The sequence below is a fragment of the Balearica regulorum genome, chromosome 3, assembly GCF_011004875.1.
Source record: "Balearica regulorum gibbericeps isolate bBalReg1 chromosome 3, bBalReg1.pri, whole genome shotgun sequence".
Lineage (NCBI taxonomy): Eukaryota > Metazoa > Chordata > Aves > Gruiformes > Gruidae > Balearica > Balearica regulorum.
In genome coordinates this window covers 14,163,205-14,182,162 of record NC_046186.1, presented here as the reverse complement: position 1 = coordinate 14,182,162, position 18,958 = coordinate 14,163,205, and the positions used below count along the sequence as shown (strand labels likewise).

Below are 18,958 nucleotides of genomic sequence, written 5' to 3'. Positions count from 1 at the left end.
AAAGAATAACAGTAGACTTTCTTCCTGTTGCTCTGCCTCTATTTCCTACAAAACACTCAAACTTCCTTCTGATCTTACCACAAAAATAGTTTCACATGCCATATATGCATGTGAATACAGGACAAGGGGTAATGGTTTTAAACTAAAAGAGGGTAGATTTAGATTAGATATTAGGAAGAAATTCTTTACTGTGAGGGTGGTGAGGCACTGGAACAGGTTGCCCAGAGAGGCTGTGGATGCCCCATCCCTGGAAGTGTTCAAGGCCAGGTTGGATGGGGCTTTGGGCAACGTGGTCTAGTGGAGGGTGTCCCTGCCCATGGCAGAGGGGTTGGAACTAGATGATCTTTAAGGTCCCTTCCAACCCAAACCATTCTATGATATGAAAGTTGTAAAATGGTAAGTCATAAACTTAATGATGCACAGAACAAAGGGGAAAAATAAGCTTAATTCAAGACTTTTTTTAATTAAATGCATAGCTCAGGTTTATTTTCAAATGTCTTGCTTTGCAATTGGGACAGATCAAAAATCATCCAACGATAATGTATTTCACTGTGTTAAGTTTTGTTGCCCTTTCACCTTCTCCTGCCTCTGGGTTTATATGTTTTTTTCTCTATGGTGCTAAGACTGTGTAGAAAGAAGCAACAACAAAAAAATCAGAACAGACTAAGTATAAATACATAAGCAAAACCTTGAAGGTAAACCAATCTAAGAACAGAAGTTAGTAGGTGTATTTAATGTTGTGTATTTTTTCTAGTAAACAGGTAGATGTTGCTAAAAACTCAAATTCAGCTCTTCAGCATAATGCAAAACAAAATCATTATTGCTTTAAAAACTCTCTTTAAAGCTTACCTCTGTATCCTTACTGATCAACGAAGAAGGTCCTGAGATATTTATATTCTCACTTCCTTCTGATGGAAAAAACTGGTAATTCACAGCCTGATAAAGAATCTATAAACACAAAATAAATATAATTTCTTACCAGTCATAAGAAACACAAGAAATTATGATGTAAAAGCTTCCATGACAGAAAAAAAAGGGTGCAGGGGAAGACAGGGAGAACATCACGTAGGTATCTTTGACATCCTCTCACTGTTGTAGTCCCTAGACAAAATGACCTTCTCTTCTCTGTGATTTTTATGCAATATTTTTCACAAAATGTAAGAATTTATTTTTTTTTAAATTGTATATACCTGCTGTACTAGGTAGACTAAAGAACTTCCATGAAAAGCATCCATTATCTGAACTGTGCCTCTGAGGTGTTGGGCAACTCCACAGAGGCAAGTGGTACACAAGATAATAGCTTCATGAGCAGAATTTCTGCAGGCCATAGAACTGATGAAGGTCCACAAAAGACATTTACATGTAACATCTGGTCAGCGTGACCTTCTGCAAAGATTTTTTGCATATATATGTGTCTATCTACACATAAAGACAGAGTGCTTGGACTGAACATGTAGGACCATTAATGAACAGAGCTGAAAAGCTTATGCTTAGTTTACAGAGAAAGTAATTGCAGAAGAAATGGATTAAAAATGCTTTGACAGAAATCATGACTTGGGTTTGGTTTCCTGGGGCAAACACCAAGTGAATCATCACTGCAGTTTTGCTACAAATGATATTGGACTAACAAAGAAACCTGAGCAACAAATTCAGTCTCAAGTTTTGTGAAGACAAAGAATCACTTCCCTTGGAGAAGTGGGATCTAAGGGGTTAATAACCAGTGGCCGAGCAGCTGCACTACAACTCAGAGGACATGAAGCCTTTAGAAGGAATGAGAGAGCCAAAAGTTTGTTTGACTTCAAATTCTAATTCCAGCTATTGGCACATAAAGGGGGGAAGCAAGTTTTTATTTCTATAACATACAGGTAAATTTTGCAAAGATTCCGCTTGTCTTTAGGCTCATAACTGTACCTATCTCTTCAATTTGAGTGCTTTCATGATGAAAAAAAACAGTAAATAGCTTGCAGAGGCTAGACTGTATTTCAAATTCTTTGCAGCATTTTATTCTGATGTTATCCTGTTACTGAAGCAGTACAGACTGCCTTCAGATGTTGCTTGTATTTCTCATACACATTGCTATACAAGCAATTTTGTAAAGAAAAAGGCTACACACTTGCAGCTGCCTTAGACTGCATACATACAGTAGCTATTGCTCCCTTCTCCCCCATTCTTCAGATACAGAATGCAAGCCTTCTAAGATTTTTTTATTATACAAAGATAAACCTATGAACATTGTGTACTCTTAGACAACTAAGACAAATATGAACTCTTAAACAAGCAATGATACGTAGGCCAAGCCACTATTACACTTAATAGAAACTTAACGTTTTTAACAACCTAAATTACTGCACAGCAGTTTCAAATAAAACTTTGCAAAAGGTTTTCTATGTCATCTTGCCATAACTTGTATTTGAATGCCAGTTATGTGTTCCCACATATATAATATGATCAGCGGAACATCTAAGATCTGATTCCATTAAGAAGTCAGTCATTGCAGAGTTAATAAAGATGGCTCAGACGTGAAGTCTGTTGTAGTTGTTAAAACCATTACATGGTTGAAATCAGTGAGAAAAGAATTTCATTGTATATCGGGTAGAGATTGTAAAAGTGTAAGAATAAACATTGAATAGACATTTATGTGGGCATTTAAAGAAGTTGCGTTACAAGGTGTAAACAGGTGACAGAACATTAAAAAATTATTTAACTGCATTAGCAAGTAAAATGTTTAAATCAGGCAATAAATGAACATAGAGAATACAATAGCACTTCTACTTGAGAAGCCAACTCATCATATAAAAATGATTATAAAGAGACCTCATTTGTTGAAATATAACAGTGAAAGTAGAAAAATACAGTAGAACAAATACAAACTTGGGGGGGTGGAAATTAAGGGAACAAACTTTAAAATGAGCACAAGTCCCCTTTAGTTTGGTAAGCACTGAACTCGTATGAAAGAAGTTTCAGAAACACCTACCTGGGTTTGCAACGAACTGCTCACTCCCAGCAAAGCCTCTATGGCACTTGGGGGACAGTGTGTCAGAGCAAAAGCCATGAGCTCTTGACGCATACTCAAATCATGGTAGCCTTCTGATTGCCCAAGCTGACTACATACTTCCCAGCTTTTAGAATAACCTACAAGGGAACACAAAACAAACTTCTGAGGTTGGTAAACTTCACAAGTGATACAAGGATGCTGCGCAATTCTTATTGGATGAGATAAAGGAGGGCATGTGGCACTCCTGCTGACACAACATCCCCTGAGAGAGGAACCATAAAGGCTCCACAAAACAGAGATGTAACTCAACTTTAGACTAACCAAATACAGACAAGATTCATTATTGTAAATACATTGTAAATATCAGTACAGCAGGTATCTGTAAGCCTACACACTATATCTTTTTACATGTTGCAATAAGAAAATCAGAATTTACTTCAGAGTAGGATATTAAACACCTTACTGCAGTGGCTGTAAAAAAAAAAAAAATATCACTTGATAAATTAAAAGAACCTCAGTTCATCTCAGATTTTTTTTGCCCTCAACCTCAAGGCAGAAAAAAGAGCCAGAGAAACAAATTCCATCTTCTCTAATATCTTAACATACATATATCATTTACCTCCACTCATATCCTCACATATACAAACCACATAACTAGCACAAGTATTTTAGGAGCTTTTATAGAAAGGTAGACATATAAACCACCTGCACATTCCTACTAGCTGCAGTCACATTTTCATCTGTTTCACGGGGGTACAATGTAGAAATAACAAGGAACTGTGGTTCCCAGAAACATATAAAAAAGCTCCTTCAGGTTGGAAGTCTAATAGTTGGGTAACTGTCTCACTACATATAGTACTTGCTGTGTACATCTCCCTTCCATGTTTTTGTACATTACAAAGGGCAAAAACATTTGCATGTATTTGTGTTGCAAGAGAAATATCACTAACAGCTAGGATCCATTTTTCCTGCAGTAGGAGGAGGTTAAAGGAATCTGCCTCTCACCTCCTCTCATCAGCTCCTATATATCACATGCATCTTTTGTCAGACAGCCAGGAAGTTTAGTTTGGAGCTATCCAGACACACCTGGCAAATGTCTCTCCAAAAGTATAGGTCCAGTTTAAAGATACCTGAACTGTCTTTTACAATGTGCACACAACTTAGTAAGAAATAAAAGTCAGCACTTATCACTACAGCCTGTAACATTGTTTTCAGATTGAAAACTAAATACAAGATCCCTACCCAGTTGACTAACAAAATTTTATTTCTTGTAATTATTTCCAGAGATGAAAATCTCTGGATTTCAGCTCTAGGGGCCCCAGTACAGGAGAGACATGGAGCTGTTGGAGAGAGTCCAGAGGAGGGCCAGGAAGCTGATCAGAGGGCTGGAGCACCTCTCCTGTGAGGACAGGCTGAGAGAGTTGGGATTGTTCAGCCTGGAGAAAAGGCGGCTCCGGGGAGATCTAATTGCGGCTTACCAGTACCTGAAGGGGCCTACAGGAAAGATGGTGAGGGACTGTTTATCAGGGAGTGTAGTGACAGGACAAGGGGGAATGGGTTCAAGCTGAAGGAGGGTCGATTTAGATTAGATGTTAGAAAGAAATTCTTTACTGTGAGGGTGGTGAGGCACTGGAACAGGTTGCCCAGAGAGGTTGTGGAGGCCCCATCCCTGGAAGTGTTCAAGGCCAGGCTGGATGGGGCTTTGGGCAACCTGGTCTAGTGGAGGGTGTCCCTGTCCATGGCGGGGGCAGGGAGTTGGAACTTGATGATCTTTGAGGTCCCTTCCAACCCAAACCATTCTATGATTCTATGACTCTATGAACAAGTGGTATAGCAACTGCAGAGAAAGATTTTACATTACGTCAATGAACTTTAGCAAACTGAAATATAGCTTAAGAAAGATACTGAAACATGTTTCCATAAAGAATTTTACAGAGAAGAAACATGACTATGTGTAAATGATAATTAATGTCTATGGACCAACATACATGTTTAATCTCAATAGAGTTACACACGAGCATTCATTAACAAAAACTTAATAGAAAAACATAGCAAATGGGATTTAAACAATACAACAAATTAAAACTTTTCCCTTTGCGTTTTTAACAAGAAAAAAAGTACCGAGGAGACAATTGAAATAGAATCCCTACTGGGATATATTTTTGAGCTTCTGACGCAAAAAATAAGGGATTATCTGAATCACAGTATGTGACTTCAGTTGAGATATCTCAGTGAACTAAACTGATCTAGAAAAAGACAACATTGCTCCAGAAGTCACTGTGGCTTAAGTATTTTGTAGTTCCATGACTGCATGGAGTTCCTGCTCCATGACAACAGGATCTGTCGTATTTCATACCACCTGCTTTCTACAGTTGACATGCTGATGTCCGTTGACTTCCACAAGCCAAATGTAACTGACTTTTGAAGGAAATGGACCAATCCAAAGCACCGTACTTCACAGTAAGCGGAGAGTCAGAACTCGGATTTCCACCACTATCACCCCATGCCACCCCCATTTAGTCACTTCACCTGTGGCCATGAGCTCCTGGCAATGCATACTAGCTGCTTTGTAGTCCTGGAAACTGAGAGCTTGTTCCACTAAGAGAATTAAAACTTGACCTTTTCTCTCCATCTGATCATCTCCTGTAAGAAAAATTCAACATTTTTATTAGTTAATTGGAATTAATGGTTGACTTAACCTTGCTACTGTATCTCTTAAGAAAACTATATGCCACAACATGAAAGGCCTGTCTTGAATCTGAAGCAGAAATAAAATTATCTGCCTTTTCCTGAAGGAAACAATAAAAATAGTTATGTATTTTAAAAAACACTGGCATCATAACTGGCTAAAATAAGCTACAGAACATGTTATGCCTAGGTTAAAAAAATATTTTGAAAAACTTATTTATGTGATGGCCAAGACATAGATGAAAACTGGTATTTAAGATAAGGGACACATAAATCGAAATCCTGACATTGAAAAAAAACTTCTGTGAACTGTAATAGAAGAATAATTTTGACATTTTTAATTGTTTTGTTACATTATACAAAGCCCCAGTTTAAACTTCCACTTAACGGAGCAAATTAATTCATGAGATGTGGAAGATACAGGTATTTAAAAACCCGTACCCTAATAAATTTAGCAGGTAGGACTGAAACTATTTTTTCACACCACACATGCATCTTTGTCACCAGACCTTCTGGACAATGCCTCTTCCCCCAGTTATGAGTTAAAAGAAACACTTTGGATACTATTGATCTCTTCCAACTAAAGTTTCATGAAGAATCTCTGTTGAAAAGTGTCCTGACCTTAATTCTAACACAGCAGCATTCACAGATGAAAATCTAATCAGACAACTCATCTCCTTTTCAAAGCCAGTTAAAGTCAATATAAATAACATTTATACCTGTCACTGTTTACCAGTCTTTTTTTTTTTTTTTTTTTTAAGCTTTTTCCAATTTAGAATGAACACAAGAGAATAAAAGTTATTTACTTTACTGACACCAGTTGGTCCAGGCTTGTGCTCAAAATAGTGTGTATGTCCATGCACTATCTGAGAACGTGATTAAACGTACCCAGGAAAAATAGTCCCTTGCTATTCATTTTAATTTAGGAAAGAAGGATGGCAAGAAGAGAAGAAAAATGAGTGGATTTTTTTCAATACAAGCTTCTCGCTCATGTTTCTCCCCTCTTATTAAAAGCGATTTTATGCAGTTATTACTGTTACAGTCATTTGAAAAGGGCACTGGTTTATGAAACTGTATTACTACAACATGTGAAATGCAAATATTTCAGAAGGTTAAGCGGATTCGGTTCCAGAAACCATTTAAAGAGTACATGGTCTTAAATCACGTAGCTGTTATTTTTAACTCTACTTTGCAGATGCATCAATGCAGGCAAAGCAAATTTCTTTTTAAAGCTTTCTCAAAAGAAAACATGAAACAGTTGCACCAGAATGACATTCAGGGAAGTGGAGTTACCCTAATTATTGAACTCAATCAAGATTCCCCTAATCCCAGCACATCATAACTAACTGAGCTGGGAGAACATTTTATCTTTTTATCTTTTGGCCTCTTACTCTATATACTGCCAACACACAATGTTGCAAATTAATCACATCCAAGGCTCTTCTGTTGCAAAATTTTGCCCTCTGGAACCTGGCAACTTCTCATCTGGGTAAAAGCAATTACAGATGACAAAGAGGTGCTTCTATCTACCCAAGCTAAATGTGAACTGTCATTTCTATAAGCAAGAGATCCGTACTTGCCACTCACCTTCCAATGCCCACTTCACCCTGACAGCTTTACTACTTACAGAGATCTGAGTAAGTAGCAGACACAAATAAAAGGCAAAAGAAATTATCAAACCATTGTCCCTCAGATTTCAGCTAGACAAAATAATCACTGCTATTTATTACTACTTAAAAATCAGTGGGATTGGAGGGAAGAGAGGAGGAACACTTGGAAAGGAAAACTTAAGAAGTTTTCTTCTTAATTGTGCTTGAGCAGTCGTATACTGACAGGTCCTCCATCCCCAATGTATTAGCTCATTAGTTTTGATGCAGTAGGATACATCTCCACATGTTTTACCAAAGTGCAAGCATGAAATATAAGGCTCATTTTCCTTCCAGTCCATGGCTATACTTGCTCATCTTATCTCCACTGCTCACTCATTTAACTTCCATTATCTCGACACACGCTGTTATGCCACAGAACAGTCATCAGCTCCGACACGACTAGTGAATCCTCCACAATGCACAGCCCGAGCCCTTTTTCACGTGCCTCAACAGCGCAGTCACTTAAAATACTACCCGCTGCAGTTTAGAGGCATGGTCTTGTTCTATTCAAACATGAAAAAATTCACTGCTTCAGCTTTGTGATGCCTCATTTGAGGATATCTTTAGTAATAAAGTCTTATAAAAGTGAAAGTTTTTAATTCTGAATTGTTCCCCTTCTCATTTTAACAGACATCCAGGATTTGAAACCAAGAAAGGTTCAATGAGAAAAACTATTAAAATGGTGACCTTATTATACTACATAGTAATTCTGCATTAAGCCTTCATGTTAATGTCTGACATCCAGACTCAAATCAAGTTCAGAAACTGGAAAGGATATCTTAGTTTCTGTTTCCCTTTTGTGATCTATGAAAGTTTGTGTGTGTTCAGCTCCTTCAGACTACTGCCTCCTTATGTCATAAGGAAAATACATTTATATTCTAAGGGTTGCTCTACCCAGTAAGATTTAAGTCTCCAGAGTTTTCCATATCTTTTTGTTATGACATTCAGCATTCAGACAGAAATTGAAACAAGCAGATATGGCATCATACCTGAAAGGGAGTACTTAAAAGATGTGTAGATGTGGTGCTTATGGACATGGTTTAGCGGTGGACTTGGTAGTGTTAGGTTTACAGTTGGACTCGATCTTAAAGGTCTTTTCCAACCTAAATGATTCTATGATTCTATTACAAATGATGAGAGGAAAAACTGGAAGCTCAGAAATAATAAAAAATTATATTTTCTTGAGAAATAAAGGATGTTCAAATACTTTTTTAAAGTTTGGATCCAATTTGGGTCAAATAAATAAAAAAACTTATTGAAACACTTTGGGTAAGATGCATGCTATTTGTGAGTGGATGAAACAACATTATCTTGAGTGAAACCAAGTCATAAAAACTTAAAAGTCAAATGGTATCAAAATTGTATGTATACTCCAGAAATTCCATGTCACCTACATTTCAGATATCAGAAATCATCTGTATGGTTCCTTCCACATGCATTAAGCAAGAAAGTCAGAGTTAAGGAAGGTAGATTTCAAAAATAAGCTTTAACTTAGGAACGTATGCAGAGCTTAAAGTTACTAGAATTGGTTTATGGATATTAAAATTAACTAAATTAACATAGAAAGTTGTGAGAAAAGAGAATAATCGACAGAAAACATTTCTAGAAAGCCTGACTCAAAAAATTAAGAGCAATGCTCATTAGATCTTTTTGATACACAGTAGAGAAGATGCTCTTAATTTCTGATACATAAGCTTTTTTTTTTTTAAACTGTTCTTTTGCTCCTCTATTTTGTAAGCAAGTGCATAAAGTGAATTCTTGAAAACCCTTTCTTAACCAAGAGTGTGGATTAAGTGAGGATCACAAGACATTGAATAGCTCCAGCTCCCTGAGCAGGTGCAGACTTTCTGGCTGTCATGCTGAGCACATTCTCCCTCACTCACTTTGCCCATCTGTGAAATTACACTTGTGTACCTACTTTACAGAGGTACGGATGTGAAGCTTCAGTAGAGTTTACTGTTGTTAATCAAATACTTTAAAGCAATTAAGAAGCTAGCTGATATATCATTACCTAAGCAATATTTTAGCTTTGATAAGTATGAATATAAATTCTACTATTCACTTTCAGTGCTGCTCTCTAAACACGCTGTATTCAGAGAACACAGCTCCCAAAGCTCCTTGAGGATGACCGTGTGCACTCTACCCTTGTGTCCTGGTTTCAGCTGAGAGAACTGATTTACTTCATAGTAGCTAGTGTGGGGATACGTTTTGGATTTGTGCTGGAGACAGCATTGATACTATAGAGATGTTTTTGTTCTATGGACCTATTGTTGAGCAGTGTTTACACGGGGCCAAGGCCTTTTCTGCTTCTTGCACTGCCCTGCCAGCGGGATGGCTGGGGGTGCACAAGAAGTTGGGAGGAGACACAGACAGGACAGGTGACCCAAACTGACCAAAGGGATATTTCATACCATATGACGTCATGCTCAGTTTATAAGGAGCTTGGGGGAAGAGGGGGGGGGCAGCGGCGTTCGGAGCAATGGCGTTTGTCTTCCCAAGTAACCGTTATGTGTGACAGAGCCCTGCTTTCCTGGAGATGGCTGAACACCTGCCTGCCCATGGGAAGTGGTGAATGAATTCCTTGCTTTGCTTTGCTTGTGCGCACGGCTTTTGCTTTACTCATTAAACTGTCTTTATCTCAGCCCACGAGTTTTCTCACTGTAACTTTTCTAATTCTCTTCCCCATCCCGATGAGGGGGGAGTGAACGAGCGGCTGCGTGGTGCTCAGCTGCCCACTGGGGTAAAACCACGACACCTTGTACACACAGCAAATGCATTCATTTACAATTGAAATTGAACTATATATGCTCATAGTATTTTATAGGCTATATATAGTATAACGTAGCATATACTATATACTCTCTCTATATACTATGTATAAAATTTATATAGGTATGGATAGATGTAGCAAACAGGTCTTTCACAGTCAGTAATTATATGGGGTGGGGTGGCAGGGGGAGCCAAGAGAGGGAAATGCTAAAATAAATTCCTCCAGTTATCTGATAAAGCGCAAGAAAGCATTCTACTGGTAGATACACACGGTGGACGAGGAACGGAAGGGACTGAAAATTTGAACATGCATAACCAATACCGCAAGTATGTTCCACAAGACAAAGTTAGAACTTCTTTCACAGCAAAGGTGGCTCATAAATCAGGATAATTGCATAAGTAGTGAAAACCAATTAGGGATGAAAAACAATTCTTTCTTCGAGTAGCACTTTATCTAATTCTTCATTAAGCAAGTCCATAAAGTTCAATCCCTAGATTCTTTTTCAATATCTAGACTAATCCCAATATATCTCCATAAAACCATTCACTTTCATCATAAGCTGTTAGAAATCAAGTTACCCTTTCCCAGTAGTTTTAAACCTGCTAACAAAGATTATCTGTGTTAAAACTGCAAGGAAGGTTTTCCTTTTCTAATCTTCAGTTTAAAATAAAATATACTCATTCATAAATCTTAAAAATCTGTATGCATGAGCTGCCCTTTTGACTACAAACTAATTTGTTGAATAAATTATACTAGCCTTTGTTATCATTCTTATGGTTACCAAGTCCTAAAATAACTTTTCATCATATTAACAATTAATTGTAACTCAATAACTTAAAATTATGAGTTGACAGATGTAGAAATGGTGTTTCTATGTCTTGCTTTAATATTTTTTTTGTTAAAAGCTACTATTAAATTTTACGAGACTCTTCATTTACAGGCTATTATTCAAGCTACGCTAGAATTCCACTTAAAATCTGTTTTTAAAGGTATTATTAACCTAATAAAATGATATGCAATTTTAAATTCAGTGTAAGGTTACCTACTCCAGCACTCACTGAAAGCACGTACAGCAGTAATTGAGGACTTAAGAGTGAAGCTCTACAGATTTTCTTTAATCTGTTAGAAAAATATTACATTTGCATGCATGACCTAAAATGGTGATGACAATCATGTTTCCTTTGTATGCTTTTGGTTTTTCTTCTGGATACTCATCAATGGGATGGAATGTCAGGCACAAAAATTCTGCAGTAATAGTGGAATGCTCTTTATAGCTTTCAAGTCCAAAAAAACTAAAAAGAGATTAAAGAAATACTGAGTTTCTTAAAAGAAACCTGTTTTCCATAGGCTATCTCCTAAAACAAATAGTTTAGATAAAATTCACAACTATGGCATTCTCATACTGAATCCATATCTTGCTTATAAATTAATATCCTGCACAGAAAACAGTATTTCCATATAAGTAATATGACTAGTCATCCCTCAGTGACAGTGAAATGATTTTTAATCATGAGTAGCTTAAAACTACTTATTTACAAACAAGCAAAAAAAAAAAAGAAAAAAAACACCAAAAAAATCCTACCACAGAAAGTCACTACTGGAAATGTTTTCTTGATGCTTTTTCCTTTCAACTGAATGTTATTAAGATAAGTTTGAAAGTGACTAAGTTAATTATTCAGCATAAGAAACAAGAAAGCAAGTGTCAAAGTAGTGTATTCCTTGCCAAGATTCACTGTTGCAATATACCTTTACTACTAAAATTCCATACTTATCACAGGAAGTGTCATTCCCAAAGTTAACCATTAAAGTCAGAGCCCTCAACACTCTCAGAATAAATACGTAATTTGCAGCCTAAGTAGTAGTTTTTAAATCATTCACCTGCTTAAAAATTAACCACCTCACACATTCATCTTCTGGTTTCTCCAGCCCGGTAACCGCATGGAAGAGAAAATCAGGAGGCCATTTCATCATCTGGCTTTAAATATCTCTTTAAATCTCTCTTTTCAGTGGTGTCTGAATAAGTGCCACTGTGATTATAACACTAGCACACAGACATTACCATATCAATGAGCTCTATATGAATTCCCTAAAGTTCCCTACCTAATATACGCTGCCTCTCATCTTTCAGTCTCTGGAGATGTTCCCTGTTCAAAGGTACATACCAGGGCACTGTAGATGCTGACCTACAACAAAGGGACTAGGACAACACTACTGGACACAATACTTTGTATTTTTAAGCTTCATAAAATCACTGTGGATTTTGCTTTTCCTTCTCTCATACAAAAGAGAATCATTTAGCTTCAAAAAGAAGGCAAAACAAAAGTCAGCAGCATTAGCCTAAAGAACCCAAAAATATTAACAAAAAAAAATTGATAGATTTTAACTTGATGTGAAAGGAAGTAGAGGAGAGAGGGAAAGAACAGCATGGCATTTTTGTCTTATGAACCAATAAGGACTCTTTTTTTTTTTTCCCCAAAAAAAGTCTTGCAAGCAAAGGACAAAAAAAAAAAAAAAAAAAAAAAAAGAAGATATGACTGTCATCCTAGGTTTTCTACAGAACAGGAGATTACATGTAAAATCATAGAGTCATGGGATCATGAATGAACAAATACATATATTGGATCCAGCTGCCTGATGTGGTACCATCCTCTCCCCTCTGCCTTCTGTTAAATAGCAGTGCTCAACAGGAGTGCTGAGCTTACCAGAGTCACGACAACCTTCCCAGTGATTCCTTTCTTTGGGACCTTGGCACCTTGGGAGGTCAGCATCTTAACTTCTATACCTTTGTTCATAACCTCACCCAATCCCCTTGAATATCTCCCTCCTTATATATAATACTATCCAAAAATTGCTAAGCTTCCTGAAAACATAAGAAATTATCGTCTTAATAATCTTCATCATTTTAAATGATTTAACAAATAGAGAGAGAAAGGAACTAGCCAGGCAAGCATCACTGACAAAGCTGGAATGCATTGATTTTATATATCACACTACATGAAATATGGATTTCTATTTTATATTTCTATATTCTATTTCTACATCATAAAAATATAGCAGTTTGTATTTCCAGTTGCATTGATAAGTATTTTTCAAAAATCAAAAGATGTGCCAGAAACTTTAGGCAGGCTATCTTAAAAATCAAATAATTAAAAAAAAAAATCTAATATCCTTAGCATTCAATCCTTAAAGATTTCATCTCCAAATGAATACTGAAGCTACCATATTATTTTCAGTGCATAAAGGAGATACACAAAGCATAGACAAAAGTGTAACAGCTGAAGTTTATGCATTACAGATTACTTTTTTTTTTTTTCCTCTCTAACTTAAGTGAGACTATTATTAAATCAAACTACTTTGACAGAGAAAATAAGCTTTACTGGAATTTTAGTACTACCAATTAACTGTAAAACAAAATATTCTCAGCCGCAAATCCTCCAATCTGGAATGAGCTTTTACTCAAAATCCAGATTAGACGAGGCTGTTTTTATTTTGGGTATTAGTGAAACGTCAGAGCAGCTGACCATATCAGCTGTTTTACAGAAAAAATAGTTCATTCATGTACAATATTTCATTCCTCTCCAATGACTGCTCTTCCAGATGACTTTTAGTGATATCCTTGAACATACATTCTAATGATCAACTCAAATGTCCTAAAGCATAACATGAATGCATGCTGCATTGCAATGCAGTGTCTTGTTACCAGCTTACCTGCAACCCTCAGCAAATTTGCAAGTCCCAGGAGCTTAGCAGACTGCTTATAGTTCGTTGACAACTGAGCAAGACAGTCCTTGATGAGACTAAGTCGATCCGAACATAAACGCACTGTTGAAAGGAGAAACTGGTGTTAGTGACTGTACAAATGAACCTACTGCTGTATTTCTGGTTAAACAATGCAGATGCAGAAAGAGTGCGAGGGACTATGAGAATGCAAACACAATCTGAAAACCAGCCCAAAGTAACTTGCATGCACATCATCAATTACACTTAACAACAGAAAGTTAAAATAACACTACAGTATATCCAGCCCTAATCACTAGTGAGTCAGGCTGGGAAGGGAGGAAGGAAGAAGAGGGAGACTGATCTGAACAAAAACTTATTTTTGTTTCAAGTATTCAGGCTCAATGTTCTTAAATTTGTATGACCAACCATACGCCTTCATAATTTTTTTTTTAAATATCATTTTTGCACCATTCTCAGAAAGATTGCTAAAACAGACATTAACTTTCATTCAGAATGTTTTAAATAACTAATACTTCACGCTACATTTTATTTTAGGGTGGACAGGATACATCACACAGACTGAAAGAACTGTCATAGGCATAATCATCAGGCTGTTTTAATTTACATATTTTCTGAGCAGGTGGAGGAATAGCCTGCAAATCATGAGGTTGTGTTAACCATATCTTGAGAAGCTTATAATTAGTACTGTGTTTCAAAAAAAGATTTTACCAAGAATTAAACAATTACCTTAATTGTATAATTTAATATCATGAACCAATTTCAGTGCTCTTTTTAGCTAGTTAGTGGGTGGCTAACTTCAGGCTGCTGCTTTGAAAATGTAACGTTTTCATACCATGCAAGTTCTCAGAACACAGAGGAACAGCATGCAGATCTTCCACTTAACACTCAGCAAGACATTAATGTCTGCATGGGGGATAAACTCTGCATTAGCATACTGGGCTTAAAACGTATGATATTAGGCCTCTCAGTAAGAGCAAAGAAGCACTCGCATAATGAAAACTCTATTAGTAAAGTTCTGGAAATCAAATTACACTAAAACGAATTAAAAAACAGAGGAGCAGGAAAAGATTACACTTTCCATTTCATTTTTAATATTCTATCATACACATACATATATTAGTATGCAGCAGTAAAATGTTTTCATTCACTGATTGTATAAGCAAGATTTTTTGAAATATCTAACATAACTGAAAGTAACCTGAAATAATACCATGGGTAAAACACTTTCATTAAAGATGGACTTTTCTTCACCTTTTATGTTAATAAGGAGTCTCCAAACTAGATTATATTAAAATACATAGTAATAGTAGTTCACAACCTTAACTGTTGAGTTTGCTAAAAATCCAAGTAGGGAGGGAAGCACTACAGAAAACTGAAAAGTGCAAATAAAAGTCTATTGCTAATTCTTACTGTAGGAATAACTGATCCTTAATGTTATTTTAATTACTTTCTATCAAAGTAACTGACCATTTAAGAGCTTTAATTAAAAGATTAAAATTACATTTTAAAGTTATTAGATTAATTTGATTTATCTGAAAATTACAGGCATGATTTCAAATATTCTAATTGATGTAGATCATTTAGATATTGTTAATGAAATATTATGTTGGTTTTGTGGGTTGTTTTTTTTTTTGAAAGAGATAGCTTCATGTCCACACTTAAAAAGACGAAGAAAATGCATGTGTATTTTTCTACAGACTGAACAAACTGACTAAAAAGTAATTCTGCTCTAGAAGTCAACTGTGCAACCATACTTAATTCTCAGTCAGAAATGCTAAGATTCCTGCATATAACGTAGGGAGCATCAGCTCACTTTGAAGGAATATTTGGGGGAAAAAAAAAAAAGAAAAAAAAAGAAAAAAAAAAAGAGAAAGAAGAGAGAGAGAACACCAAAGTAAAGTAAAAACAGCCTCTAAGAACATCTGCTTTGTTTTCCTCCATAGACCCATAAGTGCTTTCCAAAAATCCCAGTATTTCTCTGCACAATGCCAGAAGTAAAACACCACAGAAAAGTACATTTCATTGGTACTCAGTGCTTTTCTCAGCCAGCTCTTTAGAGTGCTGTCAATACCAGTGTTCATCCAGTTCCACGTAGTTGCCCACATACCATACATTCAAGCTTCATTGAAAGCCAGGTAGATGAGCCCCCTTGTACTTCTTTCATTTAGAAAAATGGGGGTTTTGTTAATAAAGCAATGAACTTTGTTAGTTTGGCACAATCTATAGGCAATAAAGTATACTGCAATATATTCCATTTTCCCCCTTATCTCATTCTCCATAATTGTCCTTTCTTCCCAACTTCTGTCCAATAACTTTCCATAGAATTAGAGCCAGAGGTACAAAACAGATTTAAAGTTTTAAACAAGTCTTCAGAAGAAATACTTTGTAAAAGTTAACTTCTGTTATCATTAGATTTTATATACTTCAAAACGAGACAGCCCAGTGGAGACATGAAAACTGTCTATGTATGAAATACCTGTCTCCCACCCATTATTTTAAAGCCCATCAGCACATCAGCAAGTGCAGATTATTTTGCAAATAAAAGGTGAGGTCAAACTATTTCTGCGGAAGTTACCAAGAGCTTCAGATACTCAGTACTCTAATTATTAAAAAGCCCTGCTAAAAATAAGTCCCAAAACACAGACTCTATATGCAGACATCTTTTTATCTCACATAAATTAAAAAACGTTTTTTAAAAAATCATTTTTTTGTAAGTGCCTGCAAGCTGTTTGGAGGCAGGGAAGGGACCATTTAGTTTACTCATGCAACACTCACACAGTAGTTTGTCTGTTTGTCATAAATATTTACACATGTGGTTCAAGGAGTCATATGAAGAATAAAAATATGCAGTACCTTGTAATGGTAATACTTTCACACCAAATTCTTCAAGGTAGCCAAGAGCACGAATGAGATCTAGCTCCTCCTGAATAGCACTTGGACAGTCTACAATAAGTTGTAGACAGCACCTAAATAGGAAGGAAACGTCTTTTTCTAAAAATTGTTGAACAAATTCAAAGTTAAATTTGTGGGAAAAATTCCCCTGTGAGGGGGAAAAAAAAACCAAAACCACAAACACACAAAAAAACCCACAAACCCAGTAATTTATTGTGCTCCTGTAACATACAGTGCCAAAGTCTGGTAATGTATCTCTGTTATAACTGGCTAAACATTTTAACAAAATTATATTCTTGGATTGTCGCAATCTTCTTCACCTAGTTATGATAAGAACATCGCCTAAACTCTCTTGAATTTAGACCCACAATGAATTTAATGGAAGGCACTGGAGACATATGTACTTAAATATGTAATTATTTAGGGAAATATTTCTCACTATTACATTTTGGTGTTGTCGTATACTGAAAGAAAAAAGCAAAATTCTGTAAAAAGTTGATTGAAAGCAAAATGTTAGAGCCATTATCACAATTCGTGTTTCCTCAACTAGGTTCAGCAAATGAAAACAAAAGCTGATTAACACAAAAAACCCCCCACAAAATTGCTCTGAAAATTAATTAATGCATACAGTTATTAATAGCCCATTAGTTTAAATAAACTTTTTTAAAAATAATGTTTTATGAATATTATATTGACATAAACAGCTTTTAGATAATTTCTTTAAATAGAATTTGTATTCTGGTATAGTAAGTTCATACGTAGTTTTAGTAATACTGGTTTAAGAAAAAATCCACATGCAAAATAGTCTCAGTGATTTAAAATGGCTTAATTCATCATGAACATTAAATTGTGAAAGATTTTTGGTTTTGTGCAATTTGTCATATGGCTTTTATCTCTACATGTTAAGAAATAATGTTTAGATAAAAAATAAAATTGTATGTTAACTACGCTCCCCTCTGAACCCATCAAATTTTTCAGGAGAACTGACAAACATTTCAGAGTGGAGATTAAAATAGGAGTGGAAGGAAAGAGAACTAGCTAAAGATAAGATAAATACGTTCCACCTAAAACAAGTCATACAGGAAGGTTACTAGGAAACCTACACATGGTGATAATCACTCAAGGAAATAAGTTATCATGAAACAACTGACTGGAGAAAAGTCAGAGAAGGACCAAAACATCTTGCTAAACAGAATAAACACATAGTCACAAACTCATAGCAAGTATTCGAGCTATAAACTGCGTATTTTGAAATATCACCATAAATCCGTAAGATAAAGAGGCGGGGAAAAAAATTACAAAAAAGAATCAAAGTAATCTTACAGAAGCCAAAAGATATTGTTTCCATTTACCACATAATTTTACAGGAAGAGAAATATACCCACATAAGATTCATACCTTCTTACAGGGAAAACAAAACTCAAGTTTCAATTAAAAAGCAATATGTATTTATGTATACGATTATTGTAAATATACCTGGCCAAATCCATACAGCTATCGGTCAAACTTGTTGAAGAATTGAAATATTCTCTGCCAGCAGCCAAAACTAGTTCGATACTTTTCGCATAGCTGACTCTGTACTGTGGCTTCCCTTTTGATGAACTTGGTAGATCCACCGACCAAACACTACAATGCATCATTTGCCCAGCCAAGTGGATATTGTCTATACTGCTTGAGCATAAAAGACTTTCTGTGAAAATCTAAAAGAAAGAACAATAGTTTAATAATCTGCAGCCACAGCTTCAAGTAAGCTTCTCTGCATTGTATGGAACCAAGACCTTTGAATAAAAGGGCCTTTGAAGTTAAAAGAATACATTCAGTCACAGCAGAATATATAACTTCTACCAAGGGAGTATATCCACAATTTATTTATGTAAAGCTAAAATTAACTAGTAGCTAGTTACTTCTACTTCCTGCAGAAAAAAAAGCTTATTAACTGCCTTTTTACAGTATGACTTAGAGATCAGAAATTATTTATACCTACATTCTGAGGTGTTAATAGGATGTAAGAATCTGAAAAGGCAGTTCAGTATTAAGACCTTAACATCAACAACATATGAAAAGAAATTTTGTATCACTAAAGAAATTAGAAGTATTTACAACTGAGCATATAATATGTTTTTTAAGTTTCAATCAAGACTATCTTCAAGGAATGCATACTAGTATAATGCTGCATCTCCCACAAAACACTTAACTTATTTTCAGGTCAAAGTTTTGCCCACT

General features: G+C 35.8%; 1 protein-coding gene across 5 annotated transcripts in view; it reads right to left on the bottom strand.

Moving 5' to 3' along the window:
• The window catches only part of NBAS (NBAS subunit of NRZ tethering complex), a 179,588-nt gene that overhangs the window by 101,854 nt on the left and 58,776 nt on the right, over nucleotides 1–18,958 (bottom strand). For all 5 annotated transcript variants that reach the window (XM_075750595.1, XM_075750598.1, XM_075750596.1 and 2 more), the window contains 6 exons: nucleotides 18,212–18,435; nucleotides 16,697–16,809; nucleotides 13,811–13,924; nucleotides 5,525–5,638; nucleotides 2,975–3,132; nucleotides 850–948 (listed from right to left, as the gene is read on the bottom strand). In XM_075750595.1, coding sequence (XP_075606710.1) covers nucleotides 850–948; nucleotides 2,975–3,132; nucleotides 5,525–5,638; nucleotides 13,811–13,924; nucleotides 16,697–16,809; nucleotides 18,212–18,435 — 822 coding nt within the window. The remainder of the gene's footprint in view (nucleotides 1–849; nucleotides 949–2,974; nucleotides 3,133–5,524; nucleotides 5,639–13,810; nucleotides 13,925–16,696; nucleotides 16,810–18,211; nucleotides 18,436–18,958) is intronic.